Consider the following 21,480-nt stretch of genomic DNA (forward strand, 5'->3'; position numbering starts at 1 on the left):
TGATAAAAGTGCTCCGTCGCGATGTTTCGACCGTTAGAGGTCTTCCTTAGGCGTTGGAGCACAGTAAAAAAGTAAAAAAAAAAAGTAAAAAGGTAAAAAAGTAAAAAAGTCTTGAAAAAGACTGTTAATTCAAGTCCAAAGCAGCAGGTAGCAGTCTCTGTGTAAACAGTCCCAACAGAGAGCCAAAATTCTGATGCAAACACGTAAACCAACACATAATCCATGACATACATATAATGGATTTTGTCAGTTTTATACATATAACAGATTTTGTCCGTTTTATACACATAGCAGATTTAGATTACAATTGACAAAATTAGCTGGTCCACCTGAATCCATTATATTCAAGTTTTACTGTATTATCAAGACTAAATTAATGTGCTTTTCTGAACAACAGGAGAATGAAATGGTAATAAGTCATGAATGTAATTAGATTTAAATAGACTTAGGTCTGAGCAGAAGTCAGGGAACATCACAGTATAAATAATCAGAATTCACTCAGCTGTGAAGAAATGTTCTATTTTCTCATCCTACAGACACTCATAGTGCTGTAATTAAACTATAGCATAGAAACACAATTGCAGCTGGTTTAAAAAACTTATTTACATAAATTACAAAATACAGGAAACAAACTTTTGTTAAAAAAAAATCACATGTGTAATATTATTATGTAATATACAGTGGTGGGCATGTTCCACTAACCCGTGAAGCTAACTTTTTTCTTAGCTGATTAGCTCAATCCTCAGCTTAATCCAGTGCCTGCAGAGGATTGAGCTGACTACCAGAGAAAAAGGAAGAGGAAAAGGGGGAAAAAGTCATTTATTTTCACACTATACAGACTTGCAGGTGTATCACAGGAGTCATGCACAGGCAGACAGTTTTGACTCATAGTTAAAATATAAAACAAACTAATTCTGGACAAGTTATTGACATTAACGTCACCTCTGTGGTTTTACAAAGTGAAAATAACAGCTATATCTTTTAGTTTTAAAGTAATGCAATAATTTGGAAGGTTTTAGCATTTACAGACACACATGCCACAATGCATTGTGGGAAATTTAGTTTCCCATCATCAATGGTTAGTTGGTATAACACACGTTACTGTAACATGTGTTGGTTTTTACAAATAAATCTGTATTTGTAAATATGTCTTTTTTTTTTTTTCATTTGTAAAAAAAAGCAATTTGAAAACTGAAAATTCTGTTTAAGTGAAGGGGAGGTGATGGTCTAGTGGTTAAGCCATTGGGCTTGAGACCAGAAGATCCTCGGTTCAAATTCCAGCCTGACTGGAAAATAACTAAGGGCCCTTGGGCAAGGTCTTTAATCCCCTATTGCTCCCAGTGTGTAGTGAGCGCCTTGTATGGCAGCACCCTGACATCGGGGTGAATGTGAGGCATCATTGTAAAGAACTTTGAGCGGCTGATGCACATGGAAAAGCGCTATATAAATGCAGTCCATTTAAGTGATTCAGCACTTTTAGTGAATGTGTGGCAATTGCTATTCACACTGCCACGAACACAGCCATCTACTGGATGGCTAGTAGATGGCAATTGTCCCATAATGCATTGTGGCATGTGTGTCTGTAAATGCTAAAACCTTCAATATTAGTGCATTACTTTAAAACTAAAACATATAGCTGATAATTACTTTAAAACTAAAACATATAGCTGATATTTTCACTTTGTAAAATGACAGAGGTGACCTTCATTTCAATAACTGAAATTAGTTTGTTTAAAATTTTAACCATAAGTCAAAACTGTCTGCCTATGCATGACTCCTGTGATACACCTGCAAGTCTGTATGGTGTGAAAATAAATGATTTTTTCTCCTCTCTCTCTCTCTCTCTGGTCACCACTTCTCTTTTGCTGAGAGAAGGCTGATCTGAGACAGAAGTGCTGGTTCGTTGTTGTGTCAGTAGCTGCCAGTGTACTGAAGTCAAGACTAAAAGTTATCGGTTTAGGTTTTAGTAGAGAAGCTTGAATCTTTGACTGGACTGAGTTGCTTGACGCAAGGATGTTTTGCTTCTAATCGCAGAAGCTTCCTCAGCTAAATTTCTTGCTCTGGTAGTCTGACTTCTGTCTTGCTTTGAATGGATTTGAAGAGAGATTATCTACATACTGTACTGTATGTGCTGTATAAAATGCACAAGTAACCAGATTTACAATGACAACAATAGGTGCTTGACATCACTGCTGTGTTTTGACAGAAAAAAAGAAATCTTTCTTCTGTGTTACTCCTCAGCTGGCAGCACTTTGTGCTGCATCTTCTTGGGGCCGTCCCACCAGCGGTCACAGGAAAGTCCTTCAGCAGGAAGCTGACGCCGAGCCTCAAGACAACCATCTTCCAAGCAGCATCAGCATGCAACCGGCAATTTGTAACGCAGCTGGGGAAGGTGGCTCTAGATCCTCCACAGACAGCCCATCTGCAGGCAGTGTTGGAGACACAGGTCCAACTAAAAATGTCAAGTTACAGTTGACTGTGCTCTATGGAAACAGTTCAACCTGTTCAACTTGTGGCATGATTAAATGTGATGTGATCTTTGCCTGATACAACCCCTGGCAAAATGATGGAATCACCGGCCTCGGAGGATGTTCATTCAGTTGTTTAATTTTGTAGAAAAAAAAAGCAGATCACAGACATGACGCAAAACTAAAGTCATTTCAAATGGCAACTTTCTGGCTTTAATTGGATTAAGATCCGGACTATTTGCAGGCCATGACATTGACCCTATGTGTCTTTTTGCAAGGAATGTTTTCACAGTTTTTGCTCTATGGCAAGATGCATTATCATCTTGAAAAATGATTTCATCATCCCCAAACATCCTTTCAATTGATGGGATAAGAAAAGTGTCCAAAATATCAACGTAAACTTGTGCATTTATTGATGATGTAATGACAGCCATCTCCCCAGTGCCTTTACCTGACATGCAGCCCCATATCATCAATGACTGTGGAAATTTACATGTTCTCTTCAGGCAGTCATCTTTAGAATCTCATTGGAACGGCACCAAACAAAAGTTCCAGCATCATCACCTTGCCCAATGCAGATTCAAGATTCATCACTGAATATGACTTTCATCCAGTCATCCACAGTCCACGATTGCTTTTCCTTAGCCATTGTAACCTTGTTTTTTTCTGTTTAGGTGTTAATGATGGCTTTCATTTAGCTTTTCTGTATGTAAATCCCATTTCCTTTAGGCGGTTTCTTACAGTCGGTCACAGACGTTGACTCCAGTTTCCTCCCATTCGTTCCTCATTTGTTTTGTTGTGCATTTTCGAGTTTTGAGACATATTGCTTTAAGTTTTCTGTCTTGACGCTTTGATGTCTTCCTTGGTCTACCAGTATGTTTGCCTTTAACAACCTTCCCATGTTGTTTGTATTTGGTCCAGAGTTTAGACACAGCTGACTGTGAACAACCAACATCTTTTGCAACATTGCGTGATGATTTACCCTCTTTTAAGAGTTTGATAATCCTCTCCTTTGTTTCAATTGACATCTCTCGTGTTGGAGCCATGATTCATGTCAGTCCACTTGGTGCAACAGCTCTCCAAGGTGTGATCACTCCTTTTTAGATGCAGACTAACGAGCAGATCTGATATGATGCAGGTGTTAGTTTTGGGGATGAAAATTTACAGGGTGATTCCATAATTTATTCCTCAGAATTGAGTGATTCCATATTTTTTTCCCTCTGCTTGGTCTAAAAGAGTAACCGTTACTAACTGCCACAATTTTTTTTTCCTGATTTCTTATAGTGTTTCTTAAAGCCAGAAAGTTGCCATTTGAAATGACTTTAGTTTTGTGTCATGTCTGTGATCTGCTTTTTTCCTACAAAATTAAACAACTGAATGAACATCCTCCGAGGCCGGTGATTCCATAATTATTGCCAGGGGTGTATTATTACGTCCACCAAGGATGTAATAAAATCATCGGCGTCTATATTTTTTATTTGTCTGTGTGTCTGTTAGCAGGATTACTTCAAAACTACTGCATGGATTTTGACAACTTTTTCAACACAGATAGATATTAGGGCATGGAAGACTCCACTGAATTTTGGATCTGGATTGGCAGACATCAGAAATCTCTGATTGCTCTTGTTTTACATGGTTGGATTACATACAGTGCTGCCAAAACTCACTTGTGCCGTTTAGATATTTGAATTTTGTAATTATGTCAAACAAACAAATAATAATAATAATAAAAATCATATTTCTTCACTGTAACATTTGTAAAATTATGCCTTAGGGGAGTCTGATGGTCTAGTGCAGTGGTGTCCAAACTATTCCAGAAAGGGCCGAGAGGGTGCAGGTTTTCTTTGCAGCCACTGACTCCAGCAGGTGATTTCACTGATTAACATCACTTTGAACAGGTGGGATGAATTCATCAGTGAAATCACCTGCTGGAGTCAGTGGCTGCAAAGAAAACCTGCACCCTCTCGGCCCTTTCTGGAATAGTTTGGACACCACTGGTCTAGTCGTTAAGCATTGGGCTTGAGACCAGAGGATCCTTGGTTCAAATCCCAGCCTGACTGGAAAATCACAAAGGGCCCTTGGGCAAGGTCTTTAATCCCCTAGTTGCTCCCGGTGTGTAGGGAGCAACTTGTGTGGCAGCACCCTCACATCGGGGTAAATGTGAGGCATTATTGTAAAGCGCTTTGAGTGTCTGATGCAGATGGAAAAGCACTATATAAATGCAGTCCATTTTATTTATCATTTATGCCCTTTAAATTCATGGTGAAAACTAATCTCTACAATATGACATAAATGGAATTACAATGTAAAAGCGAAAACAATGTTGTGCAAATGTATACTTATGCATGACTCAACTGTATATCACAACTAAATAAATTGTCACTTTTACAGTCAGTTTCCTTGAGACCAGCCAGTTGATGGATAGATGAACATTTTCAAGTCACTGAATATGTCTTTACCATATAGTACCAGTATGGTACTATATGGTAAATGTGTCTGTAGGAGGCAAGTGAGGAAATCCTCCACCCATGACACCCATGACAACTCTGGAGGAGATCTTCTTAAAAAGAAGACATGAAGTTTGTAATTTGAGCTCAATGGTAGTGACATCATCTTTGGAAACCGGGGTTAGATCCCTGGTCATGAAGAGCCTCCAGATGGAGTCCATAGGCTTAGACCAATGGTGTCCAAAGTATTCCAGAAAGGGCCAAGAGGGTGCAGGTTTTCTTTCTAACCACCAACTCCACCAGGTGATTTCAGTGAGGAACTCATCCCATCTGCTCAAAGTCATGTTAATCACTGAAATCACCTGGTGGAGTTGGTGGTTAAAAAGAAAACCTGCACCCTCTTGGCCCATTCTGAAACCAGTTTGACACCTATGACTTAGACTTCTAATGCTATACAAACCTTCCTTGAAATGAACAAGCACTAGGTCCATAGAGGCAAGAGCCTACCATAGCAGACAGGGTGGGCAAAGATGCCCCTGAATAAGTCCAGCAGCATACAGCATATGCAGCATACGCTGAGGGGCACAACCACGTACCTGGGAAAGTGCAGGGAAACATGTGTACCAGATACAGACTGGAAGTACCAAAGCCCAAGTGGGGAGTATCACCAAAGGTGGTAGAGCTGAGGTGCTGTGGGACTTCAGGTCCCAGACAGACAAACATCTGAGGCCTCTAGACCCCCCGCCTCCCATGTATTTGGGACTACACACACAGTTTGACAGAAAAAAGTGAACAAGATACAAAATTTTAGAAAGCCCTAATCTACATGCTGAGGGTTTTGGACACGTCTGTGATCATTTAATTCAGCCAGAAATGAGAGTCTGCTAACGTCGTAAACCTGTGACATCAGACCACTGAGGCTGAAACTCAAACCACGGTGAGCACCAACTGCTTATTTTGATCCCATCATATTTCAGACATCTATGGACACCAGTTCTGTCAGGCAGAAACCCCACAGGAAAGCCAACCGTCAGAGCCCAGAGGTGACTGTAAGGCCGTGGTGTCTGGACTGCTGTGCGGGAAACCAATGAAGTGGGAGGTGGTGTTTGACATTGAGCCCTACATGAACGGCCGTGAACGTGAGGAAAAGGTTCACGAGGACCTGTGGAACGAGACCTTTCACCATCTCGCCGGCTGTTCAATCATCCACGACTTTGAGCACATGGCAGATAAGGAATATGAAATTGAACATGGTGAGCACATAAACTTTAGAGTTCAGTTTTTAAAAATTATCATCATCAGAACATTTTAGGCAGTGGTGGTCACCGTACAACCAATCAGTGAACAGGTAATTAGTAAATGATGTTTTTCTTTTTCAGCTAACTTTGAAAACAATTAGCAGATCCGTTAGCTTCCATCAATTTTAGTACCTTTACCTTTAAAAAAAAATACTTTAAATAAATACTAGAAGTTATGAGTTTGTTCTTGTTGGAGCTTATTCACTAATCCAATAAGTGAAATTGACCATTTTCACAAAGGCAACAAGTATCACCTTGAGTAGATTGATACACAGGAGGTCAAACCAGAGTAAATGTATTAATTAGATGATTAAAGTAATATTCCAGGTGTATTTTTATTTATTAATATTTATTTTTGGTTTAATACTTTCTGTACCGTGAATAAACGGCATGTTGAATGGTAATCACTGCTTAATTTTATTATATGTTTTGCTTAGTCTCACCTATGTAGTGTTTGTTACAGTTTTCCTGACATCTGATAGAGTACACTACATTGCTCTGTTTGTAATTAGGGATCCTGTCCTTAGGGTGAACTAATTTCTGTCTCAAGGTGTTAACCGGTTTAAAGTAAACTGGGATTTTGTGCTGTCTGAAGATCCTCTGTAGTTTTTCCCCTACTCCTGCTAAATAAGGGAGAGACACTCCTCTTCTTCTTGTCTCCGTCTCCTGTCTATCTGGTCTCTTTGTTCTCTGGGACTTCTGCACTTTGTCCAGGGACCATCGTGGGTACCCACATACTGTGAGGGCTTTCCGGACAAGTTGTTGTTCTTTAGCCCTTCTCTCTGCAGTTGCGGGCACCTGTAGGGTTCTGTGTTGAAGAGTCCTGATCACCCCGAACTTGTGTTCAAAGGGGTGGTTTGAGCCAAAGAGCAAATATTGGTCAGTGTGTGTTGGTTTTCTATAAACTCCTGTCTGGAGCTGCCTGTTCTCTCCAATTGTAACATCACAGTCCAAGAAGGCTAAATGGTTGTTTCTGGCATCCTCACGTGTGAACTTGATACTTGATATTGGAGTCCACCGAGTTGATGTGTTCTGTAAAGTCCTCGACCTCCTGTTGCTTGATTTTAACCCATGTGTCATCGACATATCTGAACCAGTGACTGGGAGAGATGCCCGTGAAAGACGTCAAGGCTGTCTTCTCCACTCGCTCCATGTACAGATTAGCCACAATGGGGGATACCGGAGACCCCATCGCACAACCATGGATCTGCCTGTAGTAATTCCACCTAAACAGGAAATACGTGGTGTTGAGACAGATCTCCAAGAGTTGGAAGATGTGGTCTGGTGTGAGTTTGGTCCTTTCAGGTAGAGACACATCCTCCAGCAGTCTCTGCCTCACAGCAGAGACGGCCTCAGCGGTGGCACAGGTGAACAACAATGTCACATCAAATGACACCATAGTTTCATCTGCCTCCAGCTGCAGGTCCTTGATCTTGTTCACAAAATCTTGTGTGTTCTCCACATGGTGGTCTGAGTTACCCACTAGAGGAGCCAAAATCCACTTGAGGTGCTTGGCCAAATTGTACGTGATGGAATCTGTGCTACATACAATAGGCCCGAGTGGCACGTCCTGTTTGTGGATTTTGGGCAGTCCATAGATGCACGGAGTGGTGTCCCCAGGGTACAGTCTGTAGTATGTCTGCCTGTCAATGAGTCCCTCTTTCTCCAGGTTTTGGAGGTAGCTAATGATTTTCTTCTTATAGCCGCTCGTGGGGTCTGTCTTCAGACGTTCATATGTGTTGGAGTCACTGAGCAAGTTGTTGATCTTGGCCTCGTAGTCAGATGTGTTCAGGACCACCGTGCATCTGCCTTTATCTGCTGGCAGGATAAGGATGCTTTGGTCCTTTTGCAGTGCTGACAAAGCTTTCCGTTCTTCTCCTGTGATGTTGGACGGAGGAGGCTTAGCACTGTTCAGCACTGCTGTGACTCTTAGTCGGAGGTCCCCAGCTTCTGACTCTGACAAACTGTTATGTTTAATGGCTGACTCTACTGCAGTGATGTAATCTACTGTCGGTATATGTTTAGGGGTCACTGAGAAAATTTAGTCCTTTAGCGAGCACATCCTTTTCTGTCTGTGTAAGAACTCTGTTGGAGAGATTCTTTACCCAATTTTCCCTGTTGTCACTAATTTGTCTGGGTGTATCTTTAAAACTACTCCCACTGAAAGTACGCCTTTTCTGCACTAAAAGGATGTGACACTTCCTGATTTGCCGCTCCTTACTTTTTAAAATGCTCAGACATTTGAATTTTAACTATGAACTTTGTGATCTTATTATGGGCCTCTTCCCCCACTAAAGTTTCTGACCATTTGTTCAGACTATCAAGATTATTTTGGGGGTCTAATATTTTAAAATGAAGCCTTCTAATTCTAAGACCCAAAATCCTCCTAAGATAACTGTGCTGGATCTTTTCTGCTGTGTGACCTGCTTCTAGTGCCTTTTGCTTCATGCATTTGGGAATAATGTTGTTTTGTTTGCATCTCAGGTTAAATCTTAAGTGGTTTCTAAAGTTAGTTATCTTTTTAGCAGTCTTTTCCAGCTTACGTACCAGTGCCAGGGCATCATGCCCACAGTTGGTCGCAATGTTTCTGTGTAGGCTCTCAGTTGTCCAGGTGGTTTCCATAGTAGAGAAGCTTGAATCTTCGACTGGACTGGGTTGCTTGACGCGAGGACGTTTCGCTTCAAATCACAGAAGCTTCCTCAGCTAAAATTCTTGCTCTGGTAGTCTGACTTCTGTCTTGACTCTTGTTGAGAAGAACAAATGGAAGCCACAAAAGCTGGAGTTTTAAACCTAACCAGACCCCTCCTACCGGGAGGCAGACTGCTATAGGCTAGTGACTAAACAATTGCTTTAATTAGCACCTATTGTGTTCTAGTTAGTACCCTCCTAATGACAGGGCAGCTGTCCCCCCTAATGATGGGACGGACGCCTCTCTTAACAAGAGAACCACATTTGATCTGGATATGATCCAGATTATAGATTTTAGTAGAGAAGATTGAATCTTCGACTGGACTGGGTTGCTTGACGCGAGGACGTTTCACTTCAAATCGCAGAAGCTTCATCAGCTAAAATTCTTGCTCTGGTAGTCTGACTTCTGTTTATTCTTCTCTACAAGAGTCAAGACAGAAGTCCAGTCGAAGATTCAAGCTTTTCTACTGTGGAAACCTCCTGGACAACTGAGAACCTTCACAGAAACACAAGATGCCATGGCTGAAGCTGACGTTGCACACTGCAGTGTCCTTTTGGAATGTACTCTACCATGAGGATAGCTTGTGCTGTGGCCCACTGAAGACGTGATGGATGGACCCTGGCCCTGCACCCCAGGGCACTGGATGACCCCCCTTCCTGCAGCACCAATGACTGTGTGCTCATCTCAATAATGCACTTTGTTTTTGATGTTACTCTGGTTTTTACATTTCCTGTTTCTGCAGATTGGTAAAAACCCAGCACCTGTTAGAATGGCTTAAGCAGAGGTTCAACCCTTTGAGTCTGGTCTGCTTGAGGTTTCTTCCTCAACATCATCAGAGGGCATTTTTCCTTACCACCAGAGGTGCTGAAAAAGGGGAGAATTAGGTGAAGGATTCTAAGGGCCCAGAGAGGCCAGTAATACAATTATAATACTGACAAAATAATATGGGGGGTGGCCCAGTAAGATTTCTTTTACATGGGGCCCAAAATCCCTGGAGGCACCCCTGCTTGCCACTGTCACCTGTGTTCTTGCTCTAGGGGTTGGTAAGGTTAGACCTTACATGTGTGAAGCACCATCAGGCAGCTTTGTTGTGATTTGGTGCTATATAAATTAAATAAATTGAACTGGGTCCATTTTTTGGGGGTTTTAGAGGCAAAAGACCAAACCAAACAAAAACTAAATTCCTGTTATAAAAGTTAGCAGTTATGTTGTAACAGTTTCCGTTTAGCGTCATCACAGTTATCTAGTTGGATAGCAGATCAGCGGTTAGCAAAGCTAGCGTTTAGGTTCACTGTGCCCACCACTGATTTTAGGATATTAAGACACTACCAAAACAAACCATTTTTAAAAGCAGCTATTTATTTAATATAATGCTGTTAAGATTTTGTGTTAATGTTGTGGAACCAGATTAGATTTTTTTTAATACTATGCAATTAATATTTTGCATTAATGTTATGTGATAACATTACAGTATTCTCATCATTCACAGGCTCTGGCCAGAAGTACCAACTCTATTCAGTTCAAACCAGCAAGGCCTGCAATATACTGAGCAAATATACAGCGTTTGTTCCCATCGATCTGGACACCAATGAGTGTTTACAGACATGTATTGAATACATGAATCCAGGTAAGTCACATGGAGTTAATGTAAAGAATTCAGCATAACTGGACTAAAAGTAAAGTGCATGACCAAAGAAGTATCTGCTGAGCCTGCAGATCGAATTATTAAATACAATATCAGCTTCAAACAACAAGCAAAGGTAGTGCACATTGGAGACACATTCCTGAACCATCCAGCAGGTGGCGACAGAGTATGTGATGTATATCTTTTTCATGCGGAATCATGAACAATGCAACAATGTTTGAAACACAGGTGTTTCAAAGGTTTTGAAATGTTTTTTGCGCAGTGTTTTTAGTTTACGATGAACAGTTTACAGTTGTATTAAGTTTTGGGATCATCCCTGCTCACCTGTTCTGTTGAACTCCAGCTTTATCTCCCCATTTTGTTGTATATTATGTCCCGTCCTCTTCTGCTATTAGCTCGTCCACAGTTAGGCAGTGCATGCACCAGGAGTCAGACATGTCTATAGGATATTACATAGGCTAAACCAGGGGTCACATCTAGGGCTGATGATCTCATGGAGCAGGTTTGGTGGTTTTTGAATTAAACAAAGGTGCTATTTCGATTGAATTTGGTGCTTCAAAGACTACATTTTAATGTTATTCTCTGAGGTTTGTTGTCACAGAAACTTGGGTCCGTCTGAATATAGTGTGCATTTGTATAAATGTTATTTTGTATTTTCAGGTGAAAGTCTAAAGAGGGGCTCTCGCTCAGGGAACAGGAAGAACAGAGGTTACTCCACCGGTCTGGGGTGGCCTCAGTCTGGCAGCATGTCAGAGGACACAGAGGATGTCCTGCTGGCCAACAGTAAGATGCACAGCAGCACCACTGTTCAGGCCCCATCACACATAGTAAGAATGTGGTTGCATTGCACATGAATTGCGTATGAATTTCGCATGAGGCAGGAATCGTATGCAATACGTGTAAAATCGGAGCTGCTTCCAATGCCTCATACACCTGTTGCTACAAGTATTTGCGCACACCAGCGGCTGAAAGACAGAGTGTGCCCTTTGAGACACACACGAACATCTAAGACCACTCACTCGGCACTTAGAAAATGTGTGGCCAATTGCACTGTCAGCAAGAAACAGTCAGCAGACGATTACATTTGAGCTGGATGTGAAATTTGTGTAAATGCCCCACATGTGTGGCTTTGCAAAAAGCCACACACGTGGTGCATGTGTCTTGCATGTGTGTGCATGTGTCGCTCCCTCCAACACATGTGGTGTGCCGGGGGGGGGCACACTTGCATAAAATGCTTATATGTATGGACAGATCTGATCACATGGGGGCTGGACAGCAAGGTCTGATTGCACACAGCACATGAAGGGGCCTGTCAGCTGAACACAGAAACCACTGCCAGGACAGGTATATAAATAATTACAATACCTATATACGCAATTATATAACAAATAAGGAAAATGAATGACCACATAACACAGAGTGACACGTTGGTCTGGGTGCTGAACGGACCACTCACAGCCACCACTGTAAAGATTTCTGCTCCTAGATGTCCCAGCTGGCGAACACATACTGTGTTTTGAAGGACATGAACTAATTCCTTCATGAGGCACGTGTCTCTGCCTGCTGTCCTCACGTGGAAATACATAAAACATCTTTCACCTTTGCGCCGGGCTGCAGCGGCCGCACACAGCGCACCTCGTCCATGTTCTTGTTGATTTCAGACAGCTTTCTGCACCATTTACAGGCCAGCGGTAGCAGCACAGTGGTAAAGTTTTTGGCTGGCAATCAGAACTTTTGTAAATTGCAGATTCAAATCCTGTGGGTGGCATGTATTTTTCTTTTTTTTTTTTCACAGCAGCTGCGTGATGTGGTTACACATGCTCCAGCTGCTTACACTGTGTTCCCACTGAGACGGTTTTGTGCACGCTCGTGTGTACCGTTGCGTGCACGAAACCGTTGCAGCAGGATCATACACACCTGCCCATTGGCTCAATGTTTTCGTGGGTCACTCATACGAGCTGTTCCGCCGTGATTCGCCCTGATTTGTACTTATTCGTACTATGTGTGAAGGGGCCCTTCAGTAGAATGTGTCCGATAGGAGCCAACATTCAAGTAGATCCGGACCTGTCAGGATCCATACCAAACTGTTTTAGTAGACAGTTTTATGGCAATTGTCATTGAATAATGTCATTCCATGATTTACTGTTCAAATGAAAGAGATCAGTGTTGATCAATTCATAAAATATTGGAATAACATATCTTAAAAATTATAGCAGCACTAATTATACCCAATCAGATTTGTATAATTTACCCAAATTTCATTGTGAGTGGACATTAGTCCACAAGCACACATGCGCTGTAATTTTTGTCTCATGTACATATTGTTATGAACATGGTAGCTCATTAACAATATACATCAAAGACTCGATTTTTACACATAGGTACCCTGGCATGTAGATGAGCTGGTATATTTTCCTCTGCCACCAAAGTTTGGAGGAGGTTATGTTATCGCCCCTGTTTTGTTTGTGAACAGCCTGGAGCCCACAATTTTTCATTATTGTCAGTGGCGGCGCCAAGGAGGGGCTTAAGCTCCCCCAGTAATGAGCCAAGCCCCCCTCAGCCTCCCCAATAATTTTGCCAATAATGTGAATAGCGACTGACATATTTGTGGATCTCAACCGCAGTTTTGCGCTGAGAATGTCTCAATATTGCGTAACTGAGCAAAGTGATGAATGTGTGTGTTCGGTGATCCACCAATGCTGAATCACCCTTCACAAACAGAATTTTTAGTTTTGCAAATAAATATTATTTGTAAAAACCCACACACAAGTTACAAATCAGAAATTTGTGTTTGTGGATCACAAAGCACATGAACAAATCAAAGGATATTTATAAATCACCCTCTGTGCATTTGCAAGTATTAATGAGACAAATTTAACTCCATACTCCAAAAATTTAGGTTTCCTAAATGTTTATTACGGCCACTTTTAAAACTACACTTATCTTTATAATTTTATTACTGGTAAACTTTAGAATTGATTTAGATGAGATATACTTATTATCTCACAGGAATATATCACAATTATCTGGGAACTACTTTTTGCGCAGGAATTCATCAAGCACTTCGGCCACAGCCGCACACAGACACAGAATATACAGAAGCTGTATATCGTTTGTTTGGCCAAAACCTCAGTGTTAAATTGGCAATAAATCTTTGATATAGATGATTTATGTATGGTTGATTCCATGCATTGTCTTGAGCACCATTCAGTGAATTCAGTTTGTATACCTATGTGCAAGTTTACTGAAATTGCAATCATTCTAAGTGATGTGTGTGTGCATTGATACCACATTTTAGAGGTGCACAGGTGACTAAAACATATACTTTGGTATTTATAAAGCAATTTACTATATATTGTTCATTTTGACAACATTTTGTGAAGCCCCTCCAACTTTTACCTCAGCCCCCCCAATGAAAATTTCCTGGCGCCACCACTGTATATTGTTATGAAATTTTTACTGAAGATTCATATCCTGATAGGCAAGAACTGATTCAGTTTTCAAGGTCATGGGTCAAAGAGCACAGTCAGGAAAAATTTGGGAAAACTGGAAAAATCCCCATCTTTAACACTGAACAAACTTCATAACTCTGTCAAAAAAGATTGTGCATTGGGTAGGATGGTATCCTTTTGTTGACAGACCACATTTGATCTGGATATGATCCAGATTACAGATTTTAGTAGAGAACCTTGAATCTTCGACTGGACTGGGTTGCTTGACACGAGGACGTTTCGCTTCAAATTGCAGAAGCTTCCTCAGCTAAAATTCTTGCTCTGGTAGTCTGACTTCTGTTTATTCTTCTCTACAAGAGTCAAGACAGAAGTCAGACTACCAGAGCAAGAATTTTAGCTGAGGAAGCTTCTGCAATTTGAAGCGAAACGTCCTCGTGTCAAGCAACCCAGTCCAGTCGAAGATTCAAGGTTCTCTACTATGGAAACCACCTGGACAACTGAGAGCCTACACAGAAACAATACAGATTTTGTGGCCATTTAAATTTAACATTGAAAACCCCATTTACTGTATACTTTACATGATATCTTAATCAAAAATGCCCTAATCACTCCCAAATTTGAAAGTAAAGTGCAGACTGGCACTCACTATCACCTGACAAAGTTTAATCCAGATCTAATCCGGATTGTGGATTTTGTGTACATTTTGCATTATATCTCAATCAGAAGTGCCTCAATCACTCTCATTTTTCTGTTCTGGATTTACCTACACCACCAAAATTGGAATGAAGGTTCCAATTTTATGCCTGTTTGTCTTCCAGTTATCAGTCAGAAACCAAGTGCCAAAAAGCAATGAGAAATTGTACATAGCAGAGATAAGCAACGTTCTGTGAAAATGATCTGAAAAAGAATTCAGAAACTGAAAAAGTTAGGGGAAAAAAAACAAAAACCTGACAACACCACAACAAAACCTTCGATTTAAGTGCATGAACAAAATACATCCTCCTGACATTTGATCACATATAATTTAGCTTATGAAAAGTCACTTCTAACAGGACTTTAACCTTGAAAATTTTTTCCAAGGTAAAATTTTGTGCAATTGTCAACTTGTGTTGGCCGAGGTTTGCGCTCTATGAGTGTGGTGCTGTAGTTTTAGGTTGTTTTGTGTATATATTTCCATATCAATGAGAATTAACTGTTTTTTATTTACCCCCATTTGCATATTAATGAAAATGAAGTGTTTTTTCTCAACACAATATCATTGGAAATACAGTGGGGAAAATAAGTATTTGACCCCCTGTCAGTTTTGCTGGTTTTCCCACCTACAAAGAATGTAGAGGTCTGTAATTTTATCTTAAGTTCACTTCAACTGTGAGAGACAGAATCTAAAAAAATCCGGAAATCACAATGTATAATTTTTTAATAATTTTGCTGCTGCAAATAAGTATTTGATCACCTACCAACCAGCAAGAATTCTGTCTCACACAGACCTGTTAATTTTTCTTTAAGAAGCCCTCTTATTCTGCACTCTTTACCTGTATTAATTGCACCTGTTTTTGTTACCTGTATAAAATACACCTGTTCACACACTCAATCAATCACACTCCAACCTGTCCAGCATAGCCAAGACCAAAGAGCTGTCTAAGGACACCAGGGACAAAACTGTAGACCTGCACAAGGCTGGGATGGACTACAGGACAACAGGCAAGCAGCTTGGTAGAAGACAACAACTGTTATGATTATTTATCAGAAAGTGGAAGAAACACAAGATGACTGTCAATCTCCCTCGGTCTGGGATTCCATGCAAGATCTCACTTTGTGGGGTAAGGATGATTCTGAGAAAGCACAGGAGGACCTGGTCAATGACCTGAAGAGAGCTGGGACCACAGTCACAAAGATTACATTAGTAACAAATCAAATCAAATCAATTTTATTTATATAGCGCCAAATCACAACAAACAGTTGCCCCAAGGCGCTTTATATTGTAAGGCAAGGCCATACAATAATTATGTAAAACCCCAACGGTCAAAACGACCCCCTGTGAGCAAGCACTTGGCAACAGTGGGAAGGAAAAACTCCCTTTTAACAGGAAGAAACCTCCAGCAGAACCAGGCTCAGGGAGGGGCAGTCTTCTGCTGGGACTGGTTGGGGCTGAGGGAGAGAACCAGGAAAAAGACATGCTGTGGAGGGGAGCAGAGATCAATCACTAATGATTAAATGCAGAGTGGTGCATACAGAGCAAAAAGAGAAAGAAACACTCAGTGCATCATGGGAACCCCCCAGCAGTCTACGTCTATAGCAGCATAACTAAGGGATGGTTCAGGGTCACCTGATCCAGCCCTAACTATAAGCTTTAGCAAAAAGGAAAGTTTTAAGCCTAATCTTAAAAGTAGAGAGGGTGTCTGTCTCCCTGATCTGAATTGGGAGCTGGTTCCACAGGAGAGGAGCCTGAAAGCTGAAGGCTCTGCCTCCCATTCTACTCTTACAAACCCTAGGAACTACAAGTAAGCCTGCAGTCTGAGAGCGAAGCGCTCTATTGGGGTGATATGGTACTACGAGGTCCCTAAGATAAGATGGGACCTGATTATTCAAAACCTTATAAGTAAGAAGAAGAATTTTAAATTCTATTCTAGAATTAACAGGAAGCCAATGAAGAGAGGCCAATATGGGTGAGATATGCTCTCTCCTTCTAGTCCCCGTCAGTACTCTAGCTGCAGCATTTTGAATTAACTGAAGGCTTTTTAGGGAACTTTTAGGACAACCTGATAATAATGAATTACAATAGTCCAGCCTAGAGGAAATAAATGCATGAATTAGTTTTTCAGCATCACTCTGAGACAAGACCTTTCTAATTTTAGAGATATTGCGTAAATGCAAAAAAGCAGTTCTACATATTTGTTTAATATGCGCTTTGAATGACATATCCTGATCAAAAATGACTCCAAGATTTCTCACAGTATTACTAGAGGTCAGGGTAATGCCATCCAGAGTAAGGATCTGGTTAGACACCATGTTTCTAAGATTTGTGGGGCCAAGTACAATAACTTCAGTTTTATGAGTTTAAAAGCAGGAAATTAGAGGTCATACATGTCTTTATGTCTGTAAGACAATCCTGCAGTTTAGCTAATTGGTGTGTGTCCTCTGGCTTCATGGATAGATAAAGCTGGGTATCATCTGCGTAACAATGAAAATTTAAGCAATGCTTTCTAATAATACTGCCTAAGGGAAGCATGTATAAAGTGAATAAAATTGGTCCTAGCACAGAACCTTGTGGAACTCCATAATTAACCTTAGTCTGTGAAGAAGATTCCCCATTTACATGAACAAATTGTAATCTATTAGATAAATATGATTCAAACCACTGCAGCGCAGTGCCTTTAATACCTATGGCATGCTCTAATCTCTGTAATAAAATTTTATGGTCAACAGTATCAAAAGCAGCACTGAGGTCTAACAGGACGAGCACAGAGATGAGTCTAAGACATGATGCTGTCATGGTTTAAAATCCTGCAGGGCAGCAAGGTCCCCCTGCTCAAGCCAGCACATGTCCAGGCCCGTTTGAAGTTCACCAGTGACCATCTGGATGATCCAGAGGAGGCATGGGAGAAGGTCATGTGGTCAGATGAGACCAGAATAGAGCTTTTTGGAATCAACTCCACTTACCATGTTTAGAAGATGAGAACAACCTCAAGAAAACCATCCCAACCGTGAAGCATGGGGGTGGAAACATCATACTCTGGGGGTGCTCTTCTGCAAAGGGGACAGGACGACTGCACCGTATTGAAGGGAGGATGGATGGGGTCATGTATTGCGAGATTTTGACCTCCTTCCCTCAGTAAGAGCATTCAATCAATCAATCAATTTTATTTATATAGCGCCAAATCACAACAAACAGTTTCCCCAAGGCGCTTTATATTGTAAGGCAAGGCCATACAATAATTACAATAATGTAATAAAATTTTAACATTTTATTAATTTGCAATAAAATGCAAATTAATTATTTAGAAATCTTACAATGTGATTTTCTGGATTTTTTTTTTTTTTAGATTCTGTCTCTCACAGTTGAAGTGTACCTACAATAAAAATTACAGACCTCTACATTCTTTGTAGGTGGGAAAACCAGCAAAACTGACAGGGGGTCAAATATTTATTTTTCCCACAGCACAATAAGTGCTGAACAGTAAATAGCTGAGAATTGATTTTACACCACTGGTACCCTCAGGAAACTACAGGATTATAGGTGTTATTTATTTTTTTTTTTCCATATATACTCAACAAAAATATAAACGCAACACTTTTGGTTTTGCTCCCATTTTGTTTTAGATGAACTCAAAGATCTAAAACTTTTTCCACATACACAATATCACCATTTCCCTCAAATATTGTTCACAAACCAGTCTAAATCTGTGATAGTGAGCACTTCTCCTTTGCTGAGATAATCCATCCCACCTCACAGGTGTGCCATATCAAGATGCTGATTAGACACTATGATTAGTGCACAGGTGTGCCTTAGACTGCCCACAATAAAAGGCCACTCTGAAATGTGCAGTTTTATCACACAGCACAATGCCACAGATGTCGCAAGATTTGAGGGAGCGTGCAATTGGCATGCTGACAGCAGGAATGATAACCAGAGCTGTTGCTCGTGTATTGAATGTTCATGTCTCTACCATAAGCCGTCTCCAAAGGTGTTTCAGAGAATTTGGCAGTACATCCAACCAGCCTCATAACCGCAGACCACGTGTAACCACACCAGCCCAGGACCTCCACATCCAGCATGTTCACCTCCAAGATCGTCTGAGACCAGCCACTCATACAGCTGCTGAAACAATCGGTTTGCATAACCAAAGAATTTCTGCACAAACTGTCAGAAACCGTCTCAGGGAAGCTCATCTGCATGCTCGTCGTCCTCATCGGGGTCTCGACCTGACTCCAGTTAGTTGTTGTAACCGACTTGAGTGGGCAAATGCTCACCTTCGTTGGCGTTTGGCACGTTGGAGAGGTGTTCTCTTCAACTCTATGTGAAGGAGATGTGTTGCACTGCATGAGGCAAATGGTGGTCACACCAGATACTGACTGGTATCCCCCCCAATAAAACAAAACTGCACCTTTCAGAGTGGCCTTTTATTGTGGGCAGTCTAAGGCACACCTGTGCACTAATCATGGTGTCTAATCAGCATCTTGATATGGCACACCTGTGAGGTGGGATGGATTATCTCAGCAAAGGAGAAGTGCTCAATATCACAGATTTAGACTGGTTTGTGAACAATATTTGAGGGAAATGGTGATATTGTGTATGTGGAAAAAGTTTTAGATCTTTGAGTTCATCTCATACAAAATGGGAGCAAAACCAAAAGTGTTGCGTTTATATTTTTGTTGAGTGTATTTGTAATATTAAACACAATAATGTTTTTGTTTTTTTTTACCTAAAAGCCTTTCTCCAGAATGTCTTATGTAGTCTTTGACACACACACACACACACACACACACACACACACACACACACACACACACACACACACACACACACACACACACACACACACACACACACACACACACACACACACACACACACACACACACACACACTTGTAGTGACAGATAGGTAGGTAGGTAGGTAGGACTTAATCCAGTTTATTACCAAAATGTAATTGGTCCTTTAGTCTATAAAAACCCTTATTTATGTAAAGCTGGTTCATCAAGGGTCAAGTTCATCCATCCATCCATTTTCTGTACCAGCTTACTCCGGTTCAGGGTCACTGTGGGGTTGGAGCCTGTCCCAGCAGTCACATGGCGTGAGGCGAGGTACAGTAGTGTTCAGAATAATAGTAGTGCTATGTGACTAAAAAGATTAATCCAGGTTTTGAGTATATTTCTTATTGTTACATGGGAAACAAGGTACCAGTAGATTCAGTAGATTCTCACAAATCCAACAAGACCAAGCATTCATGATATGCACACTCTTAAGGCTATGAAATTGGGCAATTAGTAAAAAAAAGTAGAAAAGGGGGTGTTCACAATAATAGTAGCATCTGCTGTTGATGCTACAAACTCAAAACTGTTATGTTCAAACTGCTTTTTTATCAATCCTGTGAATCACTAAACTAGTATTTAGTTGTATAACCACAGTTTTTCATGATTTCTTCACATCTGCGAGGCATTAATTTTATTGGTTTGGATCCAAGATTTTGCTGGTTTACTAGTGTGCTTGGGGTCATTGTCTTGTTGAAACACCCATTTCAAGGGCATGTCCTCTTCAGCATAAGGCAACATGACCTCTTCAAGTATTCTGACATATCCAAACTGATCCATGATACCTGGTATGTGATATATAGGCCCAACACCATAGTAGGAGAAACATGCCCATATCATGATGCTTGCACCACCATGCTTCACTGTCTTCACTGTGAACTGTGGCTTGAATTCAGAGTTTGGGGGCCATCTCACAAACTGTCTGCGGCCCTTGGACCCAAAAAGAACAATTTTACTCTCATCAGTCCACAAAATATTCCTCCATTTCTCTTTAGGCCAGTTGATGTGTTCTTTGGCAAATTGTAACCTCTTCTGCACATGTCTTTTATTTAACAGAGGGACTTTGCGGGGGATTCTTGCAAATAAATTAGCTTCACACAGGCGTCTTCTAACTGTCACAGCACTTACAGGTAACTCCAGACTGTCTTTGATCATCCTGGAGCTGATCAATGGGTGAGCCTTTGCCATTCTGGTTATTCTTCTATCATTTTGATGGTTGCTTTCCATTTTCTTCCACACGTCTCTGGTTTGTTGTTTTTTTTGTTTTGTTTTTTGTCCATTTTAAAGCATTGGAGATCATTGTAGATGAACAGCCTATAATTTTTTGCACCTGCGTATAAGTTTTCCCCTCTCCAATCAACTTTTTAATCAAACTACGCTGTTCTTCTGAACAATGTCTTGAACGTCCCATTTTCCTCAGGCTTTCAAAGAGAAAAGCATGTTCAACAGGTGCTGGCTTCATCCTTAAATAGGGGACACCTGATTCACACCTGTTTGTTCCATAAAATTGACAAACTCACTGACTGAATGTCAAACTACTATTATTGTGAACACCCCCTTTTCTACTTTTTTTTTTACTAATAGCCCAATTTCATAGCCTTAAGAGTGTGCATATCATGAATGCTTGGTCTTGTTGGATTTGTGAGAATCTACTGAATCTACTGGTACCTTGTTTCCCATGTAACAATAAGAAATATACTCAAAACCTGGATTAATCTTTTTAGTCACATAGCACTACTATTATTCTGAACACTACTGTAACATCCTGGACAGGACACCAGTCTGTCACAGGGCCACATGTAGACAGACAAACAGATACACACTCTCACTCACACCTACGGTCAATTTAAAGTTTCTAAATCACCTAACCTGTACGTCTTTGGACGTGGGAGGAAGTTGGAGCAAACATGGGGAGAACATGCAAACTCCACAAAGAAAAGGGCAGGAAG

The 21,480-nt window shown here is 40.9% G+C and overlaps 1 protein-coding gene across 1 annotated transcript in view; it reads left to right on the top strand.

The window, feature by feature from the left end:
- The window catches only part of vwa5b1 (von Willebrand factor A domain containing 5B1), a 131,119-nt gene that overhangs the window by 101,985 nt on the left and 7,654 nt on the right, over positions 1-21,480 (top strand). The window contains exons 15-18 of the mRNA XM_034173444.1: positions 2,242-2,446; positions 5,893-6,168; positions 10,392-10,529; positions 11,208-11,330. Coding sequence (XP_034029335.1) covers positions 2,242-2,446; positions 5,893-6,168; positions 10,392-10,529; positions 11,208-11,330 — 742 coding nt within the window. The remainder of the gene's footprint in view (positions 1-2,241; positions 2,447-5,892; positions 6,169-10,391; positions 10,530-11,207; positions 11,331-21,480) is intronic.

Source organism: Thalassophryne amazonica, chromosome 6 (genome assembly GCF_902500255.1).
Source record: "Thalassophryne amazonica chromosome 6, fThaAma1.1, whole genome shotgun sequence".
NCBI lineage: Eukaryota > Metazoa > Chordata > Actinopteri > Batrachoidiformes > Batrachoididae > Thalassophryne > Thalassophryne amazonica.